Source organism: Gouania willdenowi, chromosome 1 (assembly GCF_900634775.1).
Source record: "Gouania willdenowi chromosome 1, fGouWil2.1, whole genome shotgun sequence".
Taxonomy (NCBI): Eukaryota; Metazoa; Chordata; class Actinopteri; order Blenniiformes; family Gobiesocidae; genus Gouania; species Gouania willdenowi.
Window position 1 is genome coordinate 23,028,972 of NC_041044.1, and position 13,402 is coordinate 23,042,373.

General features: G+C 39.8%; 1 protein-coding gene across 1 annotated transcript; it reads left to right on the top strand.

The window, feature by feature from the left end:
- The first annotated feature begins 361 nt into the window (after positions 1-361).
- Positions 362-13,076, top strand: LOC114469489 (PRELI domain-containing protein 1, mitochondrial-like). The gene is made up of 6 exons (XM_028457037.1): positions 362-495; positions 1,895-2,101; positions 5,931-6,156; positions 7,441-7,554; positions 8,942-9,020; positions 11,446-13,076. The coding sequence occupies exons 2-6, from the start codon at positions 2,010-2,012 to the stop codon at positions 11,565-11,567; spliced, it is 633 nt and encodes a 210-aa protein (XP_028312838.1). The 5' UTR covers positions 362-495; positions 1,895-2,009; the 3' UTR covers positions 11,568-13,076.
- The last annotated feature ends 326 nt before the right edge of the window (positions 13,077-13,402 follow it).

A 13,402-nucleotide genomic window follows, 5' to 3' on the forward strand; every position in this document is an offset into this window, starting at 1 on the left:
AGAATAAAAAACAAAAATCTTCCATATCATACTAAAATCATTTTAAAGGGTACCTGTAGTGAAAATGTGTTTAGCAAAAATGTGTTATAATGTATTAGCAATAAATAAAATATGTGCATATTGTATTAACGTCAAAAAACACATTAAAATACCTTTTTAAAAAAATATTATACCTTCTGGCATAAACCCTACGCCCCCAAAATAACTTTCCATATTGTATGCCCGAAGGTATAAAATCGATCTACAAAGTTCAATAAATGTGACGACCAGTAGAGGTCAGTAATGCACCATTTAGCGTCTACACTACCGGAAATAAAAGAAGAAGAAAAAAGAAAAAAAAAAAAAAAAAAAAAAGAAAAAAAAAAAAGAAGAAGAAGAAGCGCACAATCCATGATGAAAATAAATACAAGTGTGTCATTTCGATGAGCTGCTGAGACACTAACGCCTGTCTATGATTACAGGGAGGATCTTTGTGTTTCATTAAAAGTAACTCAGGTAAGAAAATGTCATATTTCCCAATGGCAACAACGTTTGTACCTTTTAATGCTTCCAAGCTAGCTGGACATTAAATAAGTCCAAGGTTAACCTACATCTACGTCAACACGCCAGAGACTGAACAATGTCCACCCTGCTATGAAACATTTAATACACTTTTACAGTGCATAGTTAAAGCATTACTAATGATTAGTATACAATTTGACTCATTAGTAAAGTCAACAGTTATCTAGTTACAGCTAAATGTTAGCTTAGCCTGAATGGAACACACACGGCCATAAGGTAATATAACATGTATTCTGCTGTCAAGGGGATTCGTTATCTTGATTGTTATTGTCACTGTTTGTTGAAGTTTGCAGTTTGGTCTCCGCACTCCAGAATTCTCCCTTCCGCTATCGTGGGTTGGAATCCCACGATAGCGGAATATTTATATATATTCGAATATATATAACACGGCACATAGCACCTTTAAAAATTCCAATACGAAAAAAAAAAAAAAACATTTTAGAGTATTTCCTGGGGTAGGGTTCGGGCTAATATAAAAAGGGTTAGGGTTAAAAATAAATATAAGCTAAAGTAAACTGGAACTTTAAGTCACGTGGTGCACCTATTACGTCACCTAAACTGGGCAATAAAGGGCTCTCCGTTTGAATAGAATGGCAGTCTATTGATATGTTTCCGTAGCATTATTTAATGTATTTGGGGATCATGAGGCACAGTCTTATATTTATTATGAAAAGTAAAACCGAGTATTTATATATGTAAAAGGATTGCATATTATATTCAGGAATCACAAGTACATTATTGCTGTTGTTAAAGTTATCAAATACCAAACAGTTTTTGCATATTTTGTTTTTGTGGCTTAAAACCCGTTCACACATTCATGGATTTTTTTTTTGTCTGGCTTTTGTTTATCCTTGCTTTGCATTGGTTTCAATGGCTCTTTTGATTTTTAAATCCTATACATTTGCCTATTTTTCCTGCTTCAAAACATCAACTTTGACAACATTTCTACGTCTACACAGCACATGACATATGTTTTGATAAATTATTAAGTGATTTTAACCAACAACAGCCATAATGGCAAGACTTTTCCTGATTGTAAATTAGCTACATTTGTTGTCTGTATTTTTTTTTTAAAAGGAGTGTTTCCCAGTCCCCATCTTTTAAATGTGATATTAAGCATATTTTTGAATTTGTTTTTAAATTATGTATCTTTATACAGAGGAAAAATCTGTGACATCACATGAAAAGTTATGATGAAGCACAATGTTTTTGTCAGGATATCATTTGTACTTTAAATTCCCTATCACAATATATTTAAAAAGTATACTGCAAATGTACTGAATGTATTGTATTTCAAAAGCTTCATCATGGTATGAATGATTATCTTTTGCAGGACCCTGACAGACTTTGGATGGAGTCAGTACTCGTGTTTCTGTTGATTTGTGCCGTGACAGCGAGGAACCTCCGGGTTCAGAATTTAGCCCAGCCAGTGCGTCCTGGACAGAAAAATGGTCAAATACTTCTGTAACTACGCTGACATCGAGAGCACATGGGACCAAGTTGTCTCTGCGTTCTGGCAGAGATACCCCAACCCATTCAGGTACTGAAATCTATTCAGTCATTGCAGGTAACTATTAACACAGGGATAAGAATGTGCGTTATATTATCATTTACGATGTATCATCAAAAACATTCCCACCGGTAAGAATATGTCATCCCACAATGGAAACGATAAATTCCCATTGATGACGTATGTAAGTGCGCAACGCACTGGATGACGTAGATATGTGTGTGCGGTGTCGGAAAGTAGTGAGGGCCACGGGCCATTTGGCCTCAGATTAGCCATGAATGACCCTAAAAATCTTGTTCCACTGGCTAAAATTGCCTCCATGTTTTTTGTCAACGACTCATTATTGAGTTATTACTCATTATTAACATGTTGACAAAGATCAACCTGCCAGCAACGATTATGAACTGGAAACTTTGGGTTATGTATATAACCCCAGTTCTATGAGTAATATGAGTGAGATGTCTCATTATGGGATGCAACATCTGTCTGCATTCCTCAGAAGCATTTATTTCAATCTGCCAGTCCTGATTGGCCGGTGAAGCGCGTCCGTCCACTAGGGGGTCACCCGCCTCCTATAAAAGGAGAACGCGGACAGACGCGCACCATTCAAAATAAGCACCTCTTCTTCTTGTTCGAGCAAGAAGGGTAGTCTGGTGAGACATCTCACACATATTACTCATAGAACTGGGGTTATATACATAACCTAAAGTTCTATTTCATAATATTTCATGACATGTCTCACTATGGAGTATGGAAACTCCTGTAGTGCATACATGTTTATGGAGTGGTACCAGCCTCCAGGGCAAATGTCTGATCACATCAGGACAGTAAATCCGTCCAGCATGTAAAAGTGGACAAACGTGAGGGGTGAGGTCCAATTCTGCACAAATATCCTGAACAGACACTCCCCTGAACAAAGCCCAGGATGTGGCAAGACCCCGAGTCGAGTGTGCATGCAGACCAGTAGGCAGCTGCAGACCCTGACACGAGTAAGCCAAAGCAATAGCTTCCACCACCGAGTGTGACAGGCATTGCTTATTAACAGGCTTCTCCTTGCCGAGATTGGCCCAGGAGATGAACAGCTCATCGTTCCTCCTGAGGCTCCTCGTCATATCCATATAAATGCGGATCTCACAAACTGGACATAACACATTTGGCCGCTGCTCACCCTGTGAAACAGAAAAGGCCAAAAGGTCAATGGGAGAACACGAGCCCACAACCTTCTGCACAAAGGCCAGGTTGGGTCTCAGGATGATCCTAGTATCACCTGGGAAAAGCTGAGTGCACGACGGAAGAACCGAGAGCGCAGCAGTGGGCCGAGCCTTGGCACTGGGGAGGACGAGGCGTGAACAGCCCAAGAATGCATGCGTGAAAGCAAAGGGGACAAAGCTGGAAAACGAGGGAACGTCAGTTTTGTCATCAGAGGAGAAAAAAGCTGTCAGGCAGTTTTTTTCTTCCTCCTTGTCTGCGTGCGCTGAGCAGGCTGTGCTGGAGCAGCAGCAGCCGTCAGAGTTGTAGGGATACCGGGCCAGGTAGGCGGCCCTCATCGAGACTGTGGCGAGGCCGGCCGGGGAAGGGAAGGTCTTACCGCTTTAAATTGCGGACCCTGGGGAGCAGCCTGAGAAAAAGCCCTTTGTCGCGCCGGTGGAGATGTGAGCGTGGGTTTCCTGGGGAGACAGAGGTGGAGAGCGTCATCGTTTCTGTTTTTCTCCTCGCAGCGCCGCTGCATGGAGGACAAAGCAAAGCCGAAAATCCCCTGGGGAACAACGGGTGCATCCAGGATGTCGCTCTTTTCTGCGTCAGACAGTTTAGCAAGGTCAAGCCAATGGGCTCGCCCCTGAACAACCATGTTGCTCATCATCTTTCCCATAGCCTGCATGGAGTAGCATTGGGTGACACGTTGGCAACCGTTGATATTTCCTCCATCATCGTAGGGTCCTGAGACAGTGCGAAACCCTCACATAGTTCAGCCTGATAGGCAATGAGGAGAGAGAGGACGTTCAGCGCCCTGACCGAGAGGGCAGCAGCCGCATACGTCTCTGTGGACAGGTCCGACTAGAGACTGTTTGCTCTGGATGGTAACAAGGGTCTCCGAGGGGACACAGCGGGCTGTTGTGGGAGCAGGTGAGCCGCAACGAGCGGCTCCACTGGCGACATATGAAGCAATTTGAGGCTCTCCATCGCCTCACAGTCGAGGGATGCGGCACCTGACCGGTTTTTCCGGTGAATGGACGGTCCTTCCACGGACGAGCTACTTCCACGAGCAGCTCAGGAAAGACGGGAAGGATTTGTCACACAGCGCACTATGAAAAGGGGAGCTTCTTCCCTTCATAGCAGGACCTGGTGGTTTCAGTCACTACGGTGGGCCACAAAATGGCCAGCCGAGCCGCAGCGCATTTACACACTTCCACCTTGTCCAGGCTGGGAGGATAGGAGACGGGCATGGAGTCCTCCAATTCCTCCACGGAGGCTACAGAGGCCGCATGAAGCCCGCCCCCCGAGCCAGGGTGATGAAAGATTTGTCCTCCTCATCCACATCCGAGCCGAGAGGGTCAGAGGAGTCTTCATCAAACTCTCCACAGTCAATCATGAGGACATCCTTGTAAAGCGGGGAGGTAGACGCCAGTTCAAGGTGGGAACCCCAGCTGGAACCCTGAGCAGCCGCAGTTTCCATCAGCAGAGGCTCTACTTCACCCGCCTTCATGTTGACACCGTGAGGGGGGAAGGAGTCCTGCTCAGACAGGCGTGCCAGTCTCCTGTGGTGGCTCCGTGCATTAAACACGGCACAGTGCTTACCCGAGTCCGGAGTTTCAACCGTCATGCGGGCATGTTCCAGACTCAGGCAGTTGGGGCAGATCTTGTGCCTGTCCTTAGTGGAGATTTTACCCCCACATGGACTGAGGCGAGCCCCAGAGCATCCCGCTCCCTCAGTGAGAGAGGCCTTAGCTTCCATCACCATGTGCTGCAGTCAAGAGAGCAGGTGGCAAGCTTATTCTACCATGGGGCAGCTAGCACAGCTGCTAGCAGGGATGCAGGCCAACGTGAGCTGGACCGTCTGAGACGTCAAGGACAGCGTTGGTTTTCGAGACGGCAGCATTCGCTTTCGTCTGAAGCTCGGATACCGTAGTATCTGGAGCTGGAGCCGCGCTACACACTTTTGTGAATTGTAATTTTAAAAAGTCTGTCGTAATTGTAATTAAATTGTAATTGAGTTTAGATAATTGACTTTGTAATTGTCAATTATAATTTAACGCAAAACTGGGGAATCATGTTACAGTTCTATATGCAGTTCTACACATATGTAATTAACAATTATTAAAATATGTTTCATATTAAGCTTTCCCACATTTTACAATCTAGGGGTATACTGACACAAAAAAGGCTCAGATGTCCACACCAAAAATATTAAAACCTATATTTTCATTTATTAGGAAGCCTAACAAGGTAACGAATAGATTGGAAAGAAATTAGATGAGAGATATAATCATGTGCAACCCCCAAAATAAACTTAAATAATGACAGAGAAATATAAGAAAGATAAAAAAAAAATCTAAAAACTTTCAAGATGATTTAAAATATGAACAGAAAAATATACAAAATGATGACGGCAAAACAACTCAAAATAATTCCAACAACACAGTCCACAGAACTAACTTGGGAACTTTAATTCAGTAGTTAAATAGTTTTTAATAATGTCTTGTGTGGTATTTGGAAAAAAAGACTGTCACATCCAGTTGTGATCTATAAAACATCCAAACCTGAATGTTGTCTTTTCCACAGGCTACAGTGACTTCTTCAAACATATTAGAAATTATGTCACCTGCCTCTCTGTGTGTGTGTTTTTTTTTTTTTCAACTAGTACCCATGTTCTCACAGAGGACGTTGTGTACCGGGAGGTCACCAAAGACCACTGCCTCCTCACCAGACGCCTTCTTATGAAGACTAACCGATTGCCTCGCTGGGCTGAGCACTTTTTCCCAGGCGGGATTTCGCGCTGCGTGTACATTATGGAGGATTCCATCGTGGACCCCGTTAACAGGAGCCTGACCACCTATACCTGGAACCTCAACCACACCATGCTCATGGTGCGGTCTGTCTTACATTAGAGCAATGTGTCTAAAATCAGGTTCACAACTAATGGGCACAGTTTCTAGAGCAGGGATGTCAAACTCATTTTAGTTCAGAGGCCAAATACGCACCAGTTTGATCTAAAGTGGGCCACAGATTTCAGGTGGGGAAAAAAGAGCAATCTTAACATTAACGTGCCCTAGTTTTCACTTGCAGGTATGAACTACATATAAAGTATATAAGTGACCGGCAATATCCAAGCATTAAGTAAACTTAAATTCAATTACATTTCCTTGATATTATGAATAATTGTTATTTAATTCTGTAGAATATGTTTTTTTCATCAATTTGTGATTAGAAAACGACTGCTGTCATGTGATATAGGCATGGGAGATTTGTGAATGTATATCCAAGTGTATTTGGAGGGGCTGAAATTTCTACAACTGAATTATTTTGTAATTTACACAATGATGCATGTTCTTTTCTGTCATTTTTACTTTCTCCTGCGGGCTGCATTAGATGCTCTAAAGCAGTGTTTCTCAAATGGAGGTACGTGATGGCACTACAGGGGGTATTTGAGAGAGAGGGAGTGGAAAGATAACAAATGTCAGTATTGGTCCCACCCCAGGCGTGAGATGACTGTAAATGCTAAAAACTATAGAAATAAATATAGTCAGGAGCCCCTAAATCAGGGTTTTTCAACCTTGTGGTCGGGACCCTGTGTGGGGTCGCCTGAAATTTCAGAAAAATTAAAATACATTGTTTAATTGTCTTCTTTTTTTTTTTTTTACAATGTAAACCAACTTTATTTCTATACTTTCACTTTGTGAAATATAAATCTATTTAAACTAAAATGCAGTAAAAAATATATATATATATATATATATATATATGAGCTCAAACATGGTAAAAAACTAATGAAAAGAAATTTGATCCAAAAAAGGTTGGAAACCACTGCAGTAAATTATGTATCATTCTACTTATTTACAAAATGAGATTCTTTAAAATGTGTGTTATCACTCATTCATTCCATCATTATGCTCTAGAGTTGGTTTTTAAATAGTTTTTTAAGCAAAATGTTGTAGTCGAACAAAGGGGGTACTTGTGCCAAAAAAGTTTGAGAACCACTGCTCTAAAGGGCCAGATTTGGCCCCTGGGCCTTGAGTTTGACACGTGTTCTCGAGGGAGATTTTTAAATTTAGCATACAAAGTTTATTATACATCAGTGCTTTAGGGACAATGTTAGTCTGAGGCAAACAAAGTGAAACACCTTCTCTGATCGTTTTCTTTCCTCTCCTCAGTCTGTTGAAGAACGTTGTGTTTTCCGAGATTCCCCAGAGCAGCCAGCTGTCACCCAGCTGAGACGGGAAGCATGGATATCCTCCAGCATATACGGCTTCTCCAGACCTATTCAGGTACACTCATAGACGGATCATCATGACCACGGGGCCTGCAATGGGGTCATCTATCTATCTATAAATGCAAGGAATTTCTGTGTGCGCGTATGTGTGGAGCACATATCTACCTGACGCAGTGTTTGTTCAACCTGATACTTTTTTTTAACAGCTTGCACATAGCCCTAGTGTGTACATCCATTATTTTGGACTTATTTGGTGTTGCAAAACATTTGTTTAAATTTTATTTTTAACGCGGGTTAGACCGGACATGAGAGGGGGGAGGGGTGTCCGGATATTTTCTTGCTCTGTCCTGTGTACACATGCCCGCAAAGACCGTGTAAACATGCACATTTCCCCACGAACACAGCATTATAAACACTGATATTTTAACCACGTGTTTATAACCTAATGCTCACTTTGGATGTACTGTACATGACATGTTTGTGAGTAATACATTTTCCCACTTAAGTTTTTTTTTTTTTTTTTTTTTTTTATTTTTCCTTGCCGAAGGAGGGTCTAGGGACAGGGGATGAAATTTATTAAACATTTACTTAAGTCCAGCGAACATTGGTGCAAACTTTATCAATTTATGATGCGCATGTGCCTTAGAATTAAACCAGATAATCCACACTCGCTATTTTACTTTGTTAAAAAAATCTATTTGGACATTTTTTGGATCAATACAATAATCGCACGGTGAAAAATCACGATATATTGCCGAATCGATTTTCTTTTTACACCCTGTTTTTTTAAAAAAGTGTTTAGAGCAGTGGTTTTCATACTTTTTTGGCTCTAGTACCCCTTCCTCTTACCAGTACCCCCTTTATCTGACTACTACATTTTGCTCAGAATACTATTAAAAAAAAAAAAAAAAAAAACAATTATAGAACATAATGATTAAATGCATGAGTGAGAACACACGTTTTATAGAATCTAACTTTGTAAATAAGTAGAATGTAACTGTATGTAAGGCCTACTGAACAGATTCACTTCTACAGTTTTGATCATTTCCCGTCATCTCTCGTCTGCTGTGTGACCAACACTGACCTTTGTGTTTTCAGCTCTTGTTCTAATCAAGATCATTTCATCATTATTATGACTTTCATTTTTAACTAAACATAAACATGATAAAACCCCATATTTTTAATGCTTTTATTTGTTAGTTTCCCACTCTATCTCTCAAGTACCCCCTAGTGACGTGTACCCATTTGAAAAACACTGGTTTAGAGTAAATGCTGCAGTTCAAACGCATTCTTAAAATTCTACGTCCTTCCTTTGAAGTGTGGCGTGAGCAGCTTGTCCTCATTTCACCAAATATAGAAGTCCTCATCAGTTTAAATGGAGAAGTGAAACACAACCTAATGGTCTCTCTCTCTCTCTCTCTCTCTCTCTCTCTCATTCTCAGGAGTTTGGATTGGCTCGTTTCAAGAGCAACCAGGTGAAGGCCATGAAGGGTCTGGAATACGCTCTGTCCAACCTACAGGGTACGTCCGCTTCACATCTCACTGCACGTTGCTTCCTGCAGAGCGACGGGAAACAAAACAGTGTATTTTTATCTGTTGCCATTTTTGGAATGGAGAAAAGTCGAGACAGGAAGTCCTTTTATTAAAAAAAAAAAAAAAAAAGACCTGTGCATTAGACACAAGGCATCAAGTAAATCCATCATATCATTTTGAATGTGCATCTAAGTTTTTTAGTTTTTAGTTTCCTTTTACTATTTTACAGTTTGAATTTGGCAAACTCTTCTGAAACAGATAAATAATTTATAAACAGGCAGCCACATTCACTTCCCATTTCCACTCCTATCGTACATTGACACTGTAGCTACTCGCGGTCGGCTCTAAAAAGACTTCACGCCTCGTACTGATGTTCACAAAAGTAGAAAATCATTGTGGAACACCGTGAAGACTATAAATCAACTCTGCACAAGAAACGTATCACATTTCAGTCACAAATTACATATTTCAAATGTACAACAAGACATAAACATAGTGAACATAATGTTACCGTGTGCGCCTGGTTGACCAGTCGTAGAATAGGTTCTTTAAGTTGTCATGACTTTTTTCATTTTATGGGTACTTTCACTCTTTCACATCTGGTCATATCATGTGACCATCAACAGGTAAATAACTCTTTTTACATGTTAAATAAAATATTAATCATTTACATCTTATAGGCTGTGTTACTTAATGCTGTGGACTTTCTTTTATTATTTTAAAACTTAACGAGTTAAACTTAAAGTAGCATAGTCTGACCTCTTGTGGGAACCTTTGAAATAGCACCATGCAGCTACAGATACAGCCGTAAATGGTCCCGTCATTAGATGATTAATCCAGCTGTTGGAGTCTGCTGATGCAGATGTTGTATGTCTCTGTGCTGTTGCTTTTTCTGCTGATGGCGCCGCAGGAATCAGCCTCAGACGGAACGCAGTGGTGAGTATGTTCAGGAGGTTGAGACCTCCACGAGTCCTCCTGAGTAGTCCTGTGACCAACATCAAGCGAGTAGCTAGTGGTTCTAGTTCGTGTTGTTTTCACCAATGTAGAATCTAAAGTTTAGTTTTAGTGGATTAAGATACAGTACATGCTGTGTGTGTTGTAGTTTTTTTCAGCAACTGATTTTATTTTATGTCAAACGAGCAATCAGAGCGCAAACATACTTGACGTCAAAATGGGGTCACGATCCAAAAAAGGTTGGGAATCACTGCTTTAGCGTGTTTGTTAGCATCGCAGCATGTAGTAGTCGTCCGTTCTCTACCTACAGTCAGTCATCTCATTTGTATTTCAGTTATTTTTGGTAACTTCAGCTGCAGAAAAAGCACCATTTTTCCAATGAATCAATAATGAATGTTAGCTTTTAGTAGGTGTTAGCTTCCTCTGACTGTGGCAGTGTGGAACCAAAACAGTTAAATGCAAAGTGTTCACCTTGTGGTTACTTTCATGTTTTCTTGCCCAGGTGTTCGTCCTCTCCCATAGCAACAGCGTCTTTTTGTATTAAACATGTAAAGGACTCGTGACCTAACAAGTGCGTCAGTGGGAGGGGCTACATAGCAGCTGCCAATGAATAGATTTGGCTGAATGGTTTGAAACAAAAGGCTATAAACGATGTTGGAGGACAATAGGGATCCTTCATGGTTTCATGCTGTAACGTCTCACCCGTTGTGGACGCCAAATTCACTCCCCTCACTTTTCACAGAGGGATTCATTGTTGAAAACGTATCGGTCCAGTTAGAATGATTGAATGGTGATCAAGCTAATCACAGCCAGCCATTTGACAAAGCTGCCGTTCCAAGGAGGTAAACAAATAGTTAACAGTGATGAGTAAAGTGGCAAAAAATGGTTCACAAGTGGCAGAAACGTGGCAAGAAATGAGTGAAAAGTGACTGAAATGGGCCACAAGTAGTCAAGATTGGCAAAACATTGATTTAAAAAAAGAGGAAACGGGTGGTATGTAATGGCAATAGGTAGCTTAAATGAGCAAAATGTGGCAAACATAATTGAAAAAAGACGTAAAATGTAGCGTATTTGGATTAAAAGTGGCAAAAAATGGTTAAAGACTCGACAAAAATTGGATAAGTGTCATAAAGAACTTACATAAATCAGGAAAAAGGGATATTTATTGGCAAAAGGAAGCTAAAATCTGAAAAAACAAAATAAAAAAGTGCTAAATTTTTGGGAAAATAAAAAGTTAAAAGGGGGTGAAAAGTTTCCCCTTTTAAGGATTTTTTGGGGGAATAATAATAGAGTATCACTGACTTAATAACAGCTTTATCATGGTTTTGGTGAATGAATTTAATAAACATAATTGGGAGTCGATGGTTGCCCGACCCTTGGAACACCCTCACTTTTAAATGGGCCGCTCCACCCCTGGTTTCCTGCTGTAACGTACTAACGTGGTGCTGCTCTCTCACAGGTGACGCGCCCCAGCGGATGCTCAGAGACACGGTGAAGGATGCGTCAGATAAAGCTAAAGAAGCAGCCAAAAGCCTGGCATCAGCTGCTGCTGTTCCACAGAAGCCTCAGCAGTACGTGTGACACAGACTCACCTCTGGAAGATGTTCTTTGCTCCGTTTCATCATCTCCGTCAGTCCTTCCTCGTTTGAAACTCACTGCTCTCAGCTTTAGCCATGGTTGTTTTTAATGCTGTGTCCAGGCCTCTTTTTTTTAATCTGCTGAAGACTCTGCATAACGTTCTTTGTTGTTATGATGCATTTTTTTAGTTTATCACTAAATCAATCTTGTCAAGACATAGTCATAGATTCATACGAGAAATTGGTCGGTTTAACTTTAACGTTTCTAGTTTGACTGGAGTATGAATGAGTGTCAGAGCTTTACTGTTTGTCCTCTATGGAGAGGGTTTTGTGTCTTTATTATATCATCTAAAAAACAGTTAAATATATTAGTAATTTAAAAAGATAACTTCACAATCAAAAAACCTTCATCAGTCAAAGAACAGAGTTCAAATGCAAATAATCATTTGAGACAAAAAAAAATTGCATTTGAACGCTTTTTTTTTCTTTGATTAAAAATGTTTGTTTTTTTTTATTTATTGAAGTGGTTTTTGTCATTAATTAACAAATAGATCTACCTCCATACACCTCGACCTTTCTTTCATGTTGTTATTAATCAAAACTGTTCTTTGAAGTCGTCTTTTAATTTTTGGGTCATGTTACGAGTCGGGCATTTGTGTCTTTATCATTCAATCCCCAAAAAATATTGCTTCAATCAAAACTCACTTAGATTTGAAAAAATAATTCAATCAAAGAAAAAAAGTGTTTGAATGCAAACAAATATTTGAAACCCAGAAAGTGTTTTTTAAAATTGAAAAATAAAGACACGACTTTGCTGTTCAATGTTTGTATGAGAAATTTACCAATACTGATGCTCACATGAGAAGAAAACATAGATGTATGCACTGTTAGGGCTGTACTCATATAATGCCAAAGTGTGACTTCATCTAAGAGCCTGCGTACTGAGAGTTTAGTTCTGTAACACACATTTACTCTTTATGTGATAAAGGTTGTATCTGCATGACTGTCTAAGAAATAATACGTTTCCTCTGCCTGTTAATGTGAAAATGATATATTTATAAATGCATTCCTTTGAAAGGAGATCTGTACTCTACTTTTAACACCCCTGTGTCTCCTTTTCTGTTCATTGTTACATTTAAAAAAAATAATACAAATTTGACCTTTAACATTGTTGAGACTGAAACACACAACGTCATGGTGTTGTAATTTGACACCAGCCTCGTTTGTCAGCATCAGGCATGTTTGAGTCTTTGAAGGACAATATGACGGAACATTTCATCTCTTTTTGATTTGATTGATTTTTTTTTTGAATTATTGCTGGATAATGAAGATATGTATATATTTATGGTAATGCAATATGTTCAGATGAAGTGTTTTTAATATTGCACTTATGTGAGATGTGATCAGATTAGAGGCTTTAAGATGTTTTTCCAAAAATATTTTTAGCCTCGTTTTGTAGTGCGATGTTTTTATTTGTCAAACTGAGCTTGAATAAAAGAAACTATTCATTGAATTATTACTTCTGTTTGTCGGCCAAACTCTGATATTTGAAAATGAGTTTGTTCTTGTTAAACTCATTAATATTAAACACATTCACTGGGATGGAGGTTGTCACGCATCGTATTTGGCCCCTATTTTAATTCGGGCCAAATACAGAACAATCTTTTTGTAATTATTAGGGTAATTGGTAACACTTTATTTGAAGTTTTATACATAAGGCTGACATTACACTGTCATTATTATGAAATGACACCTGTCATTAGCATGACTCGGCTGTCAATAAGTGTTGTCCATTACCCTAACCCAAAAAATGCCAACATAGCTCCAAAGGCCAAAGGT